This window comes from Alosa sapidissima, chromosome 17 (genome assembly GCF_018492685.1).
Source record: "Alosa sapidissima isolate fAloSap1 chromosome 17, fAloSap1.pri, whole genome shotgun sequence".
NCBI lineage: Eukaryota > Metazoa > Chordata > Actinopteri > Clupeiformes > Clupeidae > Alosa > Alosa sapidissima.
Window position 1 is genome coordinate 9472680 of NC_055973.1, and position 18528 is coordinate 9491207.

The 18528-nt window shown below is 46.9% G+C and overlaps 1 protein-coding gene across 2 annotated transcripts in view; it reads left to right on the top strand.

The window, feature by feature from the left end:
• The first annotated feature begins 284 nt into the window (after positions 1–284).
• Positions 285–18528, top strand: part of ek1 (eph-like kinase 1) — a 74231-nt gene continuing 55987 nt past the window's right edge. For both annotated transcript variants that reach the window (XM_042068318.1, XM_042068319.1), the window contains exons 1-3: positions 285–442; positions 8869–8933; positions 11421–12090. In XM_042068318.1, the coding sequence (XP_041924252.1) occupies positions 355–442; positions 8869–8933; positions 11421–12090 (823 nt within the window). In that variant the 5' untranslated portion in view covers positions 285–354. The remainder of the gene's footprint in view (positions 443–8868; positions 8934–11420; positions 12091–18528) is intronic.

The window sequence follows — 18528 nt, forward strand, 5'->3', positions numbered from 1 at the left end:
AGACAAAATGACCTAGTGCACTTTGCAATGGCAAGTACGAAAAATCATTTAGGAAATTATATCAAATCGTATGCTCTCTCTCTCTCTCTCTCTCTCTCTCTCTCTCTCTCTCACCTCACTACTCCCAGCCACCACCCCCCCCCCCACCACACACACACACACACACACACACACACACATGTTCGGCCACTCCTGTTGTGATTGACAGTGCAACGGGCTCGTGATGGATCCTCCTTCTCCACGTTCGTTCGCTCCGCGCGCCACTGGCTCAGCTCTACCAGTTCACTCGCGCTGCTGAAGGCTTGGTAACGCAACTTTGCGCTCAGGGATGCGGGCGCGACGAGAAGCCTGATCATGGCTTTGTATTGGATATATCCGTCCATTTTTATCCTCTACGCTGTCAGACCGTGCCTAGGATTGAGGAATTACCCAGACAATGAAGGTAGGGTGAAATATGTGTTACTCTTAAAATCAGCGCTATACGCGGCTCCGGTGGCGCCGTCAAACGAGCTTGGAGATGGAACAACTCCCACACAACACCGACCAGTCAGAATAAGTGTCATTGTAGAAGCCGCGCCGGTTAATATATTATAAACTTTGGCAATCATTGTACATATCAGGGTATGGGGCGACGGGGTGAAATTGTAACTGTGAGGTGCCAGTTTATTTCGTAAATGAGCAGGCTAATTGCTTTTTGAATGAAGGCACGAAACTTAATGAAACGGTTGATTAAAAAATCCTATCAGTCTGTCATTAAATTAAAATCCTGTGTATTGAGTTCCTAATAAGTTACAAGTAGGCCTACGTTACTTGTACAAAAAAAGACGTATGATTGGAAATGGACATTCTCACCCCGTTGGACAACAACGTTCGTTCTGTGTTACACAGAAGGCTATATCTTATGCAGCAGAAGGCTATGCTATGTGTAGCCTATTGCACATGTCACCTAAAAGTAATAAACGCGAATATGACCATAGTCTTGTTCAACAATAGGGGATTGGTTAAACTTGCAAATATCAAAGTTGGGAATAAATGACAGATTCATGTGTGTAAGCAGACATGCCCATGAGCGTTTTTGTGTTGCCTAGTTTATTAGGTTTACATCGGAGGGCAAATATATCCATCAGTACACCCCCCCTCTCTCAAAGACATATCGTATCTTTCCAAAGACAAGTACTAATAGGCAAGTCTATTTAGGCTTGCTACGGTAGGCTCTCCCTCCCAGATCGGCTACTTAATGGCGTCTGTGATAGCCTATCCATTGAGCATAATGTTTTTATGTGTTAGCAAGACACCTCATTCATGAAATGTTACTGGCGCCACATTCCTGTTATAATGGACACACACACATTCACAGTGCATTTAATTACCTTTAAGTTGCGATGGGTCACCAATTGCAAGTGCCATCATAGAATACTCGTGTAGCCTTCAAGTTGCAAGGTACCAATAAGCTACATCTTCACAGCGCTTTGGTCAAAGGGTCAGTCATGTCTAATATGAATTAGAGTAGCATTGACGAATTCGCTTAACTGGTTGATTTTCTCAAATCTAACATAGCCACACTGTACTGTATGGTCGTCATTAGGTTTCCAGGTCAGAGAAAAAACACAGCAACAAAAAAAAGACTCGGACATGGATAGGGGTAGGCTACCTAAGTTTGGGGAACAAATAATCGATTGTTCTGTTTGTGGTTTGTCCATTTTAGCATTTTATATGTAAGATTGTCAAACATATTGGTTAATTTTTTATTGAGGGAGCACCAACTTTTTATTCACCACTGAACACAACAATTTGCTCCTTGCTGTTAGGATTCGTATTGATTGTGGTTCCCTCTAATTCAAGGGACTCAGGGACTACTGAAGGTTAAAATGGAGAGTAAAGTAAGCACCGCAAAATCAATGATAAGCTCACCAGGGTGTACTTTTCGTTGTGCTGCAGGCTTCATAAGCAATAGTCTCTCTCTCTCTCTCTCTCTCTCTCTCTCTCTCTCATGCACGACACACCATACCTTTTTGTAAATTACCAGTTGACAGTGGCTTACTGGTCATCGGACACTGTTGAATGTCCTTATCAGCCTGTATTGATGGAATAATGATGCACAATGTGCACTGAAAGAAAATAAGTAAGCAGTTACATGCTGTAGTTCCTGCCATCACCAGTAGGTGGTATTCCAGAAGCAGTGTTACACATAGATTCTTTTATTTTTTTGGGATAATGCCTCTTGTATAGTGTGTCTGTCTGGAGCAAGAGTATGAACAAGCAAAGTTTTTGATCTCAAACTGAATGTTATGTGTTTGTGTTTTAGGTTGATTATCTTTTTTTCACTCTTATGGTCTATGGCCCACAGCTAAGTGGTTCACTGTGGCAGAGGCTTCAAAATCAAGCCTTTGTTGTTGGAGAGCAATCCTGTTGCATTCTTCTTATGAGTGTCAGTGTGTCAGTGTTCCATGCATCTCAGCACTTCTTTCTAGCACGCGCTGGAAGACAAAGGAGCCTCGCTTGCAAAAAACACAGCCATCCACCACCCGCCATTGGGCATGTCCACCACACAGCCAAAGTGATGTTGTGGCGAATATGTGTCAGTGCGTGGCTCACATTATTTCCCTCCTTCATTTGGTTGAGATTCACTGACGAACTGTCAGGTGCTTTCTGATTTGTTATTCCTTGCTGAGAGAGCCATTATGTCTCTGTTGCCAGTGATTTTCAGGCCCTCTTTGTGGTTTAGATATTTCCACATGAGTTGCATGCTAAACTGTCTGCTTAAAATTCAGTGAGTAAGAAACTTCCCAAGGACTCACATTCACCAGAAAATGGATGGTGACACAGTCCGAATACATTTACCCACGATGGTCTACCAGATTATTGTGTTTTTTTTTTTTTTCTGTCACCATTCCAGTCCAAATAACAAATACGGATTTCCTTGTCCACTGTGTACAAAACCACCTGTTAAACACTGAATGGGGGAAGAGTACCTCACAAAATTATCTCAATCATTTTTTAAATGGTGCAGCAGCCAACTAGGCATTGTCAGTGGATTATAGCTCCCTGGCTGTGCCTCTGTATTCGGAGGGCATGGTGATGGAGCTCCCCTTATTAGCTCCTCTTTTCGCGAGGACGCCCGCTGAGGAGGGGCTCTCTTCTCCGCCTTTGTTTCGCCGTCCTCAGAGTTCGGCCTGGGTGATTAGCATGAGAAAAGGGCTCCCTTTATTCCCCTGCTCAGCCTGACTCAGAGGCCTGGTCTTAAAACCAAGGGCCCCTGGTCCTTCCAATCCTTGGGCAGGGACGAATTGAAGGGCTCGGTGTATAGCAAACTTGGATCCGCCCCCCCCCCCCCTTTTTGTTTTTGTTTCAGGGGTGGTAATGACGGCAATGGGTCTTTGTGTGGGCGGCTTGGGTTTTCTCTCATGTTGAAAAAAAGGAGCCCCAAATTTGGTCCTCGTACACCCTAATTTGCACTTATATTGGGAAGGGTTAAGAGGGTCGCCGTTTGTTGACAGATTTTGGCGACATGCTAATTGGACAGGGAGAAGAAAAGGTACATTGATGATGACATTATGTGCGGAGGGGTTCAGAAGTGACCGACTGGAAGTTGTTTATTCAATTCCGCAGTCATTTCAGGCCAGTGCCCAAAAGTAGTCAAACTTAAGTAGCTAGAAAATCCCCTCGAGCTGAAGAATTCTCCTGTTTTTTATGGCTCTTGGATGGCGAACAGTGTTTTTGGCCTCTTGGAATCACTGCGGTTCAGACGAGAATAAACAGAACACACTGGCAGAGGCGGGAGACGGTCAGTCATAGCAAATTGAGGGGCCAGCTCCAGTTGTGGTTTTGGCATTGCAGTGGGCAGAATGCTATTGTTTCAGCTGCCCCCCCCCCCCTCCCCACCATGCAGGTTTCTTCTCACTCCTGATGCACTCGATTCGGCAGTTCGATATTCAAGCAGGGAGGACGCCGACTCCAGAAATGGCAGCTGACCCTTGCTTTGGCAAACAGCATATAGGCTTTACTCCATCCCTTCCGCATCCGCCACAGAGCTTGTGCAAGCCCCTCCCGAGATCAAAGGAACTGTTTGAGGGGAAAGGGGCAACGTGGCCTGGGGTGTTTCACAGATGAGACAAGAGCAGAGAGAGAGGGAGTGATGCACTGCCAAGGAGTGTGTCTGCTCATCAAAACCCTGCAAGACAACACAGAGAGAGGGAGGGATTTTTTTGTTTTATTCTTCTCGTCTTCTGCCCCCCCCCCCCACCCCCTTCAGTTTTGGAACACAGGGAACATTCCCGTCATTTCTCCCGCTGGCTATGTTGGTGGAGTTTCTCGGCTGAGTCGTTTTCCAAAATTCTGTGTGAGGGTGGTCCTCTTTCGCTTGGCTCAGACGCTGGCCAGATCAAATTTCTGCTTCGCTCAAGAAATTGGACACTGCCAGGTCACAGGTCACCCACCACCAATCCAATGGTCTGGTTTGACCTTTGTATTACTACATGACCATTATATATGTTGTCGTCTAGCATGGTGTCATGGTGTCCAAACTGTCTGGGTTGGTAAAGTAAATGTGTTCTGGTTAAAGGTATCCACATTGGAAGGTCAAACTGTGTGTGTGTATTTGTGGTCGATATTTGTCTGGGCCATCTAGAAGTCTCTGTCTCATATATCGTGTCATACTACCTTAATCCAAAATTGAGCTTTTCTGGTGTGTCGATGCTTGACAAAAAAGCAGATTATTATGATTTATTCTTACATAAGAAAAACCTTAAATTGTACTCTATGGTGTAATGTAATTAATTGTCTTTACTGTGAAGAATAGACACTAAACACAGTGTAGAATGTCTGTCTACAAATTTAGCTTTTGTAGAAATAAAAGATGTTATAAATGTTGTTTTACTGTTGGTTCCATTAATGCATTATAGATAACTCCTGAAATATGCTTGCAGGGCTTGAGAGAGCTAGTCTGGCTGTCAGCGATCACAGTGAAAGCTTCATCTTTTCTGGGTCAGGGAGCATAAGAAGAAATCTTTGGTGGGGGGCGCGTAGCAGGGTGGCGGGGATCTGTGTTTTGAGATGATGACATCACCACCCTGGGGTCCTGAGGTGAACGCCGCGTACCAGCAACTAATTGAGTCACTGGTGTTGTTTAGCGCTGTTACCTCGCCTGGTTTCTCCCATGGGACCCCCTCCATGGTACGCCTTTGAGCTCTGTGCAACCCTAGACCTGGTTAAGAGCCAGGGGGCCTTAATGAGATACACATATGGAACCAGATGCAGTTATACGCTTCAATCTAAGTGCCATATACAGCTCAACCACAAACAGATAGAGCAAATAGTTGTGATGGCAGGTGTGTTCACACATGTAGCAGAGATCTACAGTAGTATGTGTGTGTGTGTTTCTGTGTGTGTGTGTGTGTGTGTGTGTGTTTCTGTGTGTGTGTGTGTGTGTGTGTGTGTGTGTGTGTGTGTGTGTGTGTGTGTGTGTGTGTGTCTGTCTGTCTGTGTATTTTATGTGGGAAGGGATGTTTTATCAGCACAGATCCCTAATGGACTTCCCGTCACCTCCTCCTTCGTGGAGAGAAAATGTAGACTTTGCTATTTTTTCCTGCTGCGTCCAACGCAAATTTGTTCCCTTCACTCTCCTCATCGTTCCTCCCAGGCAACGCTGGCTGGAGCTTGACAGTCATCTATATATTATCCGCCCACTGCTGACACACGCTATTAGCCAGGGAAATCATCCTGACCTTCCTCTTAATCATCTCCACGAGCGTCTTTTGTTGGAGGAGACACTCTGGGAGGGCCTTTTCCTACTCCTTCCCGCCCTGTATGCCCATTCAAATCTTGAGAGAAGACTATGGTGTGTTTTTTTCCCCACTCTGTTATTTTTGTTAGGCACGTTTTACTGCTCTGTTTGCAGTTTTTTTTGTCAGCTGGCATATTATGCCAGTCAGTCACTGAATGATTGTCGGGTTGGATGCTAGAAAGGCTTTATTTAAGGAGTGTGTGTGTGTGTGGTGGTTGGAGAGGAGTATGTATGAGTGTGTGTGTGTGTGGTGGTTGGAGAGGGGTATGTATGAGTGTGTTTGTGTGTGTGTTTGGGGGGGGGGGGGGGCGGTGATGCCTCCTGGATGTCTCTCAGCTTGAGAAACTTCCCTCTGATAGCTTATCTGATTGACTCGGGATCTGGGGGTCTTGCATGCTGTGATAACTCTGACAGGCCTCTCTCATAATCACTGATATCTCGGGAGGGGCCCGTGGTTCCTGCCTGTGAGCGGCATCCTCGTGGAGAACAGCCAAAGATAATACATTTCCCAAGACCACACAGCAAAACTTCCTGTCATCACTTGCTTTTTTTTTACTTCTATTTTTTGGTTTGCTGCTTTCCTTCTTTCCGTTGGATGCAGTCTGCGGTCTGCAGCCTGTCCGAACATTCCTCCCACCCAACAGTGTTACCGTGGAGCTGAGGCGAAATAGTACATGGTGGCGGCGGAAGAGGCGAGGCAAAGAGAGTTGCAGGGGCCTTGGGTCATGGGGGTTTCAGGCTGTTAGATGTCTAGTGTGAGGCCAGACAGTTCTGTGCGTTCGGGGGCCCCACCGGGCCCCGGTTCTGAAGTCTCGCACTGACAGGACGGATGTCCCTCTTGGCCTAGCTGGGAGAGATGAGCCCCTGCAGAGCTTCGCTCAGACTGTCTCTCTCCCGTCCTTTCTCTCGCTCTCTCTGGCTTTCATTTTATTCTTCGCTCACTCCCAGCATGCACCGGGCCTTCCCATAGGAGCAGGCCTATGACTTTGCTTTGACTTTGATTGACAGGGGTAGCCGATTCACATAGCGCTTGTCTCTGAGTCTCTCTCTACCAACACATGTTACTACATTTGCCATCAGTACTGAGCACAGACAGTATAGGAGCATTTTTCTTGCATGTTAGAGAATGTATAGTACACCTCGTAGAACTGTTATAGAACTGTATTTTTTCAAATTACTCTTCTCCCTCCCCTTGACAAATCTGAGACTTCACACATGGTTGGCTGCAAAGTGAAAGTATCTGAAAGGCCTGAAAATGGTGCAATAATTTAGGCAGATGAAACATCTCACCTTATCAGACATTGGAAGCCATGCCAGAACACCATATTTGTTCTCATTTTTGCTGAGGTGAAACATTTTGACTAGACAGCATTAAGGACTAATGAGTAATTTCTCAGCCTGTTAATAATAAGAGAATGTTATGATGCACGCTGATGTTCAGTCTAGACAACAAGCAGCTGCTGTTTGAAAACATGCCCTGAGGTTTGCTCAGCACCAGTACTAAGCTACCCTATTCTTATAGAGCATTAAAATAAACATTTCACAGCTGTTAGGACAGAGAGAAATTTGACAGATTTCTTTTAAAAAACGTACACTCTGCTCCTTCTGTTGGGCCATTTACAACATCTCGTGTCTCTTGAGATTGAGAAGTGAGTGCAGCGTGAAAAAGCTGCACTCTCCGCGATAACAACAGTTTGAAAGCACTCGAGAAGTGAGATGGGTCCTGCTGCGAACGCTAATGGAGTATGTGAACACACCTCTGTTGTTTGTTTTGGGGAAATGTGCCATTATATTGCACAGTAGAAAAAGAAAAAAAAATCTCTGGATGACACTTATATGCAAATATGCAAAAGAATGTATACAACCGCAGTCCATGTTCACAGAAAAACAATGCTATTTTGCTGTGTGAAAGACTGTCTACTCCTGTAAATATGACAGTAAAGTTGAATTGAATGATCAGAATGGCAAGTGCTTTCACATCTATGATACTATGTGTTTAGAGAACACATTTAGCTACATTTAGAATATAATGCATTGTTGCTGTCTGTACCATGTAGGTATATCTGCCCACACACACACGCACGCACGCACACACACACACACACACACACACACACACCACACACACACACACACACACACACACACACACACACACACAAAGTGAGAGAGTGAGAGAGAGAAAGAGAGAGAGAAAGCCAGAACAGGCCAAAAGAAGGAGACTTCAAATCTGTTCTTTCTCTCATTGTCACTGTTTTCCACCGCTCAGGCAAGACCCTTGCGTCCACTGAGTGAGTGTGTGAGTCACTCACTCAGTTTAGTGGATCTCTGGGGAGATTGTGTGTGTGTGAGTGTGTGAGTTTCCACGTTCATGCCGGCCTGTGCATGTGTGTGATGTTAGCTGGAGAGTGAGAGGTAGCTCCATGTGAAAGGAGATGGAAGAGGAGGGACTTGAGGTTTGGATGTGATTAAAAATTAATCGCGGCGGGTCGGCAGGCCTGTAATTGGTTTGGATGGGAACGGAGCGGGAGAAGGAGAGGAGAAGGAGAGGAGAGGAGAGGAGAGAGGAGAGGAGAGAGGGAGAGAGAGAGGCGGTGGTGGAGGAGCCTGGGGCCTGGAGAGGAGGCTGCCGTGCTGATATAAATAACTGCAGCACTTCTATTTTAGCCTCTCCAAGCTCTCTCTCTCTCTCTCTCTCTCTCTCTCTCTTTCTCTCTCCCACACTCTCTCTCTCTTACCCTTTCTCCTCTCTAAAATATTGTCTGAGGATGAGATTTTCTGGTGTGCCAGTGGTTGCAGAGCACAGCATAGCATAGCATAGCACAGCGTAACTGTTAGCTCAAGTGTCAAGCTTAGCATAGTATGTCATACAGTGCATTTTCTTCTGTTATGATATATCATAATCAGCCATCCACAGTCATGCATGTGATGCAACTTTCAAATCTGAAGCCTTGCTCATTCATGAATCATGTTGCAGTTGTTGATGGAGCACTGTACATGGTACAGAGTGCACTGTACATGGTGTTGATAATAACTCCTTGTTTTTTCTCTCCCCCTCCCTCTTCTTGTCTTTCTGTGTCTCTCAGTTACGCTGTTGGACTCGGTGTCGGCGTTGGGCGATCTGGGCTGGGAGGCCTACCCAGCAGAGGGGGTGAGTAGCGCCAGTCGGACTGACACTAATGGCTTCTGCAGACACAGGTCACATCCTGAAGTTCATTGGCTACAAATTTGTTTCCCCCGATCCGCAGCCCAAGCGCCTAACACAGTGTGGCAGGGTTCAGGTTTATACGCACAGTAGATAAGAAACGACATTTATTCACCGAACCAAAAAAAAACGAGCAAACAGAAAAGACAGAAAAGATGAGCAAACCGTATAGGTCCTGGCTGATATCACATTGTGTTTACACGGTCACATTAGGTGTCCTAAGCTGAGAGTGTGAACAGGAATTCAAATTGCTGCACTCGTCCACTCTGAGAGCAATTTCTGACTGGATAGAGACTCTTTCATAATGGGCATGCTGTGTTTTCATCATCCTCCGAGCACTCCCGACACGTATGGCGTCGTCGTGGGTGAAGCAGGCTCGCCGGTGCCATTCTCCCCACAGTGGACATTGCTAGTGAATGTGAGCGGGCATCAGTCATCAGACATCATGCCCCCTCAGGGCATTTTTTATGGCTGTTTGATGGGAATGGGTTTTGTGAGTCCCCATGCATTATTATCCATGGCAGCATCATGCAGCACTCACAACCCCCCCTCCCCCCTCTTCCCCTCCTCCCCTTTACACAAAGCTCAGTGAGAGCCTCTCAGGGTAGCAATGACCCATTTTTTCTCTCGAGACGAAACATCACAGCCGGCGGCGGCGCATTCGTCATAATGGCGGCAGCTTCTGATCAGTCTCTCTTGATTACCAGTCCCCCACACCTGACGAGGCAGCCGACACCCTCTCACCACCACCACCTCCACCGTGGGTCCAGCTCACCAGGGTGTCCGAGACGAGGAGCTCATTTTCGGGGAAGACTTCTCCGAAGCCTGCAGGAAGCCAAGCCCCCCCCCATCCCATTCACCCCACATGCAGCGGGAGGTCCTCCTTCATCAAACGCTTTTGTTACAGTCAGAAATCCTTGATGAAAATTTGATGCTGGATTATACTAGACAAGCAAACAGCTAGCATTCTCTCTTTCTCTCTCTCTCTCTCTTGCTCACTCTCTCTTTGAGTGTTCTCCTTTCTCTGGAAGTCTTTTCTCAGCTGGAAAGTAAAGTGGGACCACTGGAAAAGCTCGGTGAATTGGAAAGGCGTCATTAAGTGTCAGAAATTTGAAAAGAGAATGAAAACTCTTTGGATTCGAACATTTTTGAAAAGGATTGTGGAGCAGTCCTTATTTTTTTCACAGCCTAGCTACATAAAAACAACATAAACAACATAAAAACAAAATGGCAGCAGTTAAAGATGGTAAAAGTGGTACTCCAGAGCCATCACTTTCCCCACCAGGATGTTCCGAACGCTGACAAAAATCTGCTCCTCTGGGAGAGGGTAAATGCGCTGAATGTGCTGAAGAGAGGTGAGGCGGCCATCCCTTCCCCCCATCCACCACCCCATCCCCCAACCAGCCTCTACCGTCACTGCCCCTATCCACTACCAAATTACCCATTCTCATCCGGAGCATTCCACCGCCAGCGCCCTGTGACTGACAGCCAAATCTCGCCGCTCTGATTAGTCGCCCGGATGCTTAACGCGATGCATCCGCCCGCTTCTCGGTCACTACCTGTCAAGTGCACTCGCGCCTCAGATGGCTCTGGCAATTTCTGTCAACACCCCCCACCTCCCCCACCCTCGCCTGACCCACAACCTTCCCCGCATCCCACTTCTCCCGGAGCCAGGAAACAGAGTGGCAGAGTGCTCTGAAAAAAAAAACAGAAGGGTAGTTGCCTCCTCCTCTGGCTGTGTGGATGTAGAATATCTGACAGCCACATGTGATTTAGTATGTACGTGGTCAAGCACTTTTGGATAGGAAGTTTGTATTCACATTTCTAATGCCCTTCTGCGCTTCCTTACTGAAGGATATTTACTTCTGAAATGCGCTCTGAATGTAAATCCTGTAGACTCAGTGGCTGCCTCGAAGAAACTGTGGAAACTGGAAGGCAAAATATTTTTGTTGTGACTGTCATAACAAGAACACTTGAAAGCATATTTAAAATCTCATTCATTTAAAGGTTGTATCAGTGATTTCAGGCCCAAAAAACATAAATGATCACATTCATCTAATCTTTCCTAACGATCCACTAGCTGCCTGCCCCATAAGCAGGCTGTCAAAAAAACGCGTCTCTGTGGGCAGCCTAGGCTCCGAGGTTGCAAACCACTCAAAGGCAAAATAAAGTGTTCCAACCAATAGCCGACTAGATGTGCGTTTAGGAGAGTTTCAATTGCACAGGAGGGAGGGGAAGAGTAGCGAGCTAGCTCTCTGTTTTGTTTGAACATCAACAGAAGTTATGTTACCTCGTCATCGCTGATACAACCTTTACATTTGATTTAATAATGTTGGTAAATAAAACACCAAGAGGTAAAGGAGGTTGTAGGAGCTTACTGCTGTGTTTATGTGTTGTTACTGATCACCTTTTTTTCTGTTGTGTCATCTACAGTGGGAGGAGATTAGTGTGATGGACGAACGGAACACACCTATGCGCACCTACCAGGTGTGCAACGTGATGGAGGCCAATCAGAACAACTGGCTCCGCACGGGGCTGATCCCGCGCCACGGCGCCCAGCGCGTCTACGTGGAGATCAAATTCACGCTGCGCGACTGCAACAGCCTGCCCGGTGTGCCGGGCACCTGCAAGGAGACCTTCAACGTCTACTACCACGAGTCCAACTCGGAGACGCCGCCGCCGCTGCGGCACCTGCGCGAGAGCCAGTACGTCAAGATCGACACGATCGCGGCCGACGAAAGCTTCACGCAGACGGACGTGGGCGACCGCGTCATGAAGCTCAACACGGAGGTGCGCGACATCGGCGGCCTGACGAAGCGCGGCATCTACCTGGCCTTCCAGGACCTGGGCGCGTGCATCGCGCTAGTCTCTGTGCGCGTCTTCTACAAGCGCTGCCCGCTCGCCGTGCTCAACTTGGCGCGCTTCGCCGACACGGTCACCGGCGGCGACTCGGCGCTGGTGGAGGTACGCGGTGCGTGCCTGGAGGACGCAGAGGAGCTGGAGCCTCCACGGATGTTCTGCAGCGCCGACGGGGGCTGGTTGGTGCCCATCGGGCGCTGCGTGTGCCGCCCGGGGTTCGAGGAGGTGGACGGCCACTGCCAGCGTGAGTGGACTTTTGATTTTTACTTTTATATCAAATAAATATACTTTGTATAACCGCTTCTCTGATCCATGAGCGCTTCTCTGGTCCATGTTTGCAGCTTCATTAACAGTACATAACACTAACAACACATGAGAGATGGATTTCTAGTAAATGCTTTCTGGTAGGGTCATGAACTGTGCAAAGAATTCGGCTCCTACATGATTCAGGCAATTACTACAGAGAACCTTATTACTGGTCTGTTAGGATCAAGCATAATTGCTTTTACAGGCAAGACCATGTCCTCTACTGTACATACCACAGGCCATATCAATAAACAACTGCATATGCTTTAGTAGTTTAGAGAGTGCAACTGTCAGAAATGAAGAAGTTTGGATTATTTTATGAAACTGCTGAATGTAAAAAACATTATGTATGGCCTTTATTGCGGTTCTGATGAGTCTAAATCATTCTTTGGGTAGGAGGTTATGTGTTGGCTGTTGTGAGTTGTTGCGAATGCACACTGAAATTGCTCTCAGTCCACCCCCCTTAGGCTTAAACACTGTGTGTGTGTGTGAGAGAGAGAGAGAAAGAGAGAGAGAGAGTGTGTGTGTGTGTGGGTGTGTATGATATATATATATATATATATATATATATATATATATATATATATATAGAGAGAGAGAGAGAGAGAGAGAGAGAGAGGGTGTGATTTGTGCCCTGCTGGGTTATGAGCATGAGTCAGAGGATATCATTCAGGTTCAGTGCTGCTACAGTAGCTTCGCTGACACGCCATAAGACTCTAACAAGAGGACGGAGCTGATGTAGCTGGAGGGTGGACTCTGCTGCTACTGCGCTGTGATGGGTCTTGCTTTCTGTAAGCAAGGGGAGGGCCATTCGGTGGGGAGCTCATGATTACTGAAGACGCACACACACACACACACACACGCACGCACGCACGCACACACACACACACACACACACACACACACACACACACACACACACACACACACACACAATATGTCAGACATTGCGTGTTGTGTTGAGTGCTGCTGTCTGCTGTGTCGTGGGAGGGCGGCGCCGCCGGAGGTGAGAGATTATTGTGATGTGACTTTCCCCCTGTCAATAGCATCTCCTTGACACTCGCTAATCCGCCCTCTTCGCCACAGTGGAGAATAAGAAAATAACATTGTGTGTCAGCCCTCCGTTGAGTGTCAGACCGGCACTTTTTCACAGCTTGATGTCTTTGTCTCCCACGCAATGCAATCACGGCAAACAAGTGGCAATTAGACATGCTCGACACCAGCCCGCTTGCCCAAATCGGAGTGGGACGAGGTTGTGTTGATTGTTGTTTATTGCCAGTTGTCATGACGAATGACAACAGTACACACTGCAGCATCCTCTCTGCAGTTCTGCCCTTTTGTCAGATTGTGTTACGTTGGTCTGTCGGAGCCTTGACAGTAGTCATTTCAATGATTGAGTTGTCAGTGAGGGTCGTTGGTGGTTCCCAATGCAGTGTTTTTAGATTATTATCTGATATTCTAGCCTCTAGTTGGCTGATATAGTCTCAATGTTCAGTCTAACTTAACATCCACTGGGCTCTTTGGGATCCATCGTTGCCCTCCTGAGGTCTGAGCTGCTGATGAGGGCTGGCCCTCGGCGACTGGCCAGAGAGATTGCTTGGGTGATAAAGATTGGTGCCGCTCTGTGGAAGACTAGGCACTGAAATTGCAGAAAGTCTACCCAGCTGCTGCTGAGCTGCCATGCTAGCAATAGCTGCCATGCTAGCTGCCATTGACTTGTACTTCGGTGAGAGCTGTGCAGGAATCCAGGATGGTACCTAATGATTGAGGATCTGTTGCTAACAGAGCTCTGTTGGTGGCCTAGCATTGCCTGGTTGAACTGTTCTGAGGCGCCACGCTATACTTTGGGTCTTAGGACTGGAGAGTCACCACAGGGACTTATGGTTGATAGTTTACATTGGCTTTGTCCTTCTCTTTGTGTAAAGCGCAAGTGGCAGTTATCCTGGAAAATTCACCAAATTAAAGTACATTTATGTACCTTATCTCATATTACCATGAGAAGTGAAAGGTTGATGTATGAGTAATTGCACTATAGAGCGTGCTCAACATCCTGCCCAAGAGTGCTTTTTTGTTGGCTCCCTCATCAAGTTCTGATTTGAATAATGAAACAGCGACACACACACATACACAATCACAGACACACACACACACACACACACACACATACATACACACACACAAAGACACACACTCACAGACACCCAGAACATTATTATCATTAATGGTGTTCTCCAATCGAATGTGACAAATGAGCCGGTTAATCACGATGCCATTGAGAGTGAGCTGTAAGAGGCGGAGGACTGGCGCGGGGGGCTCCAAAAAGCATTTTTGTCCTTTTGTTGCACTCTGGCATCTCACGAGGCAGATAAATGCACGGCTCTCTTCAGCTCTTTTGGAGTGATCCGAGCAAAATGAGCCAGATAAAATGACCGCCAAAGCAGCCCGCTCACCCAGAAACAATTCCTCCTGAACATCCAAAAGGTCATGGGCTCCCCTCGGAGAACGTCTGGTTTTCAGACATGTGCGCTGTGCACGTTGCAATGTGTGTGTTTTTGTTTGTATGTGATTTCAGATGTACCCTTTATGGTTTTTATGGTTGGTGAAGTGCAGTGTATGTGTATTCATCTTTATGTGTGTGTGTGTGTGTGTGTGTGTGTGTTTCTGTGTCTGTGTGTGTGTGTGTGTGTGTGTGTGTGTGTGTGTGTGTGTGTGTGTGTGTGTGTGTGTGTGTGTTGAATATGTAAATGTGCGCTATTTCAAAAAGACTGTATTAGGTCTGCAAGCAGGTATTGTAAGTGCTAATAGAGTGCTCACAGTGCTCCCTCTCTCCTTCTTTCCATCTTTCTCTTTTCACAGTCTCCCTCTCTCTCTCTCCCTCTCTCTCTTTCCCTCTCTCCCTCCCTTCCCGAGGCCATAGAGGTGTTCTGCTTGTTACTAAGGCTGTTATTGTTCTTGGCTCAGCAGCTCGCCTCGGCGCAGCTCCTGTGGCTGTGGCCTGCTCTGCTCTGACTCGACTCTCTGTTCCGGGGGCTCTCACACACACAGCCTAGTGCTGCCACCTCATGACCTCTCCGCTCCGAGGAGAGCTGCCTTAAATATTTATGTCTCATCCCAGGCTTCCTGGTCCCTCTGTGTGTGTGTGTCTGTCTGTGTGTCTGTCTGTGTGTGTGTGTGTGTGTGTGTGTGTGTGTATGTGTGTGTGTGTGTGTCTGTGTGGAGACAAGAGCGAGAAAGAGAGAGAGAGAGAGAGAGAAAGACTAAGAGGTTGCGAGGATGAGGGGAAAAAAAGAGAGCGAGATGAGGAGCGACAGAACGGGGCATTGTTGCTTCGAAAAAGCCAGAGAGAAGAAAGAGAGAATAAGAAAAGAAAGAAAGAATGAAGCAAAGACAGGGGGAAGTCGCTCCTGTCTTCTCTTGACATCTCTCTCTCTCTTTCCCCCTCAGTCTCTTCCTCTCTTCCCCTTTCCCCTGCCGTTGTCTCTTTGTTCTCCCTCTGAAGGAGACACAGCGGCAGAGTAAGTGATTATCTTAATTGGGAGCTTTGAGATAAGAGCAGCACAGGCCCTGACAGCTGATCGCAGCACTGCCTCCATCTGTCTGTTTCCTGACCAGTCGTATGCTCGTCTACTCTAGGCCATGACCAGAGACCCTGGGCATTGTGAGACTCTGCAGTCGTACGCTATAATCAGCGCTGTTAAGAAAAGTACAGTAAAGAGCTACATGGTGATTATAAAGCTCAACTAAAGTAGCACGTTGTTAAATACGCCAAGGTCAGGCATTCAATTTTCAGAGCTCTGATTAACTGTATGACCTTATAGTGTTGTAAGCTGCTTTGTTTGAAAACATCTGCTAAATCACTAGATGTATGCAAATGCATCTGTGGATGTTATTGCTGAGAAATCCATTGATAAATGTGTGTATGGAGGATAGTAAATTCTGATGGAAATCTCTTTTCTGGAATGAAGGTGAAATGATACGAGTGTGCTTTGGAGGTGTATGAAAGAGCAGAGTTTAAACGTGTCGTCGGCTCGTAATTTTCTGCAGGAGGAAGGGATGTGCATTCCATTTTGGAATCGGGTGGAAGGGGAAAAGCCGCTGAGCCGATTTCACCTCCGCGTGTTCCCGGGCCGGTCGGAGAGAGCGGGGGCTGGCAGTAGCTACAGTTGCCCTGACTTTGTTGTGAAATCCTATACGTTCACAGTGGAGTAACGTGATTAGAAGTGTCAGAGGAATTATATAACGGTTTAAATTTAGGCGTCTGTTCAGAGAGCATCCCCTACTGTGACAAGAACCCCCCCCCGCCCTACGTACCGTCCAACACACACACACACACACACACACACACACACACACACACACACACACATCCCACTCTCCACTTTTATCTCTCTCAAACATGCTCAACATTCTCTCAACAGTTTTTCCCCTCTGTCTGTCTCTCTCTGTGTTGGGTCTTCTCCAATGTCTACACTCTCTCTCACTCTCCATCCCTCGCTCTCTCCATCCCTCGTTCTCTCTCTCGTCTGTATCACTGTCTCTGTCTGAAGGTCTACAAGGTCAGGCTCCATCAGGCTGCAAGGTTTCTTGTGGTCTGTCCTGGTCTATTGCCCCCCTCCCATTACTTTAGTCAGACTTGAGGATGGAGAGCATATCGAAGACAGAATGGCAAAAGAGTCATGAGAGAAGAGAAGAATAAAAAGTGTGTGCAATGGAGGAAAGTAGCATAGTTTACTGAAGCAGTGAAAATGGCAAAGAGTATTATGTGTGAAGAAAGGAAGATGGGGGAGAAAGGAAGATTAGTGAAAAGATTAGTAGAAAAAGCAACAACCTGAAAAATGAATCATGAAAATAATTGAGAATGGTTGTATTAAAGTTGTAGATAATTGGAAATAATTGAGATTTTTGTGATAAGAGGCATGGTATGTGGTTTGTGTGATGTTAGGTGATGTAACACATACAGTAGTTATTTTAGTTATTTCAGCGCAGCCCAGATAGTTAAAAAGAATGAGCTTTCTTGAGAAATAGTGGTAACATTCTGAGGTAAATAATGATGTTCTGAATAGCCTGACAATTTGTGATTTCAAATATGGTTAGTTTATTGACATAAATGTAATTCCAAGGCAGGGTATTCTTTGCTGTTAAGGTTGAATAATATGACAAGAAAATGGAATGAACTGTAGATAGATAGATAGATAGATAGATAGATAGATACTTTATTGATCCCCAGGGGAAATTCAAGAACTGTTGACTAATCCTTTTGACAGTCCTAAATAACTGAGACATTTGGTCCATTCAACCAGTGCTATGAAGTAGCATTTAGAAAGTGCTCTTTGACATATCATTTCTCCTTTGAACACTTCACTGTCTTCACTTCACACGTGTATCATGTGCACACACTGCACACACACACACACACACTACACATATACAGAAACACACACACACACACACACACATAAACACACACACACACACACACACACACACACACACACACACACACCTCTATCAAAGTCTTTCCCAAGACTCTCAAGTTCTCTGTACTTTTTATTCATGCCCTCAACCTTTCTCTCTCTCCTCTCTCTCTCTCTCTCTCTCTCTCTCTCTCTCTCTCTCACTCTTACTGTCTGCCTCACCTTGGATGACTGATCGCTGGATGAGAACCTCTCTCTCCCTCAGTGCCTCAGATCCATTTCTATAGAGTGCCAGCCTCCCTGTCCTGCACATCTACCCCCTGCCAGCCGTTATATAACCTCGGCTCTTTGTGATGGGGGAAATGCAGTGGGCCAATGTCTTCAGCGTATCCTCTGCTAACTGTGTCACCCCTGTAGCATGAAAGAGTGTGCACACTAATGGCTGTGTGTGTGTGTGTGTGTGTGTGTGTGTGTGTGTGTGTGTGTGTGTGTTGATAAGAGTGGGACCCTCGCCACCGGAGGCATCCATTTTACCGCACCGCATGGAAAAAAAAAAAAAATCCCAAAATTCACCCGAGTCTGTTCTGTGGCTAGCTAAATAAGGGAGCGCTTTGTGACAGTAATCTCCCTCGCCAGAAAGTGCCGGAATGTCTTCCTGTGCTGGAAAACTGGGTCGCAGGGATTGGGAGGTCTCCCGCTGAGCCCCCAGCGATGGTGGAATGGGGGAGGGAGGGAGGGTGGGAGGCGAGTGTGGTGGGGGTGGTGGTGGGGGTCTTTAAAGCCGGTCTGGTGCAGAGTCATGAGCAGCAGTAAGCTTCGAGCGCCGCGGAGGTGCTGCGCTGTCACCGTACCGTAGCGTGGTGCGCCGTACATGGCCGTGGAGCTCAGGAGCCCACATGCTGGGCTCATTGTCTGAGGCACTGTAGTGTTGGGACTTTGCAGTACAGCCCCTTTTGAGGATT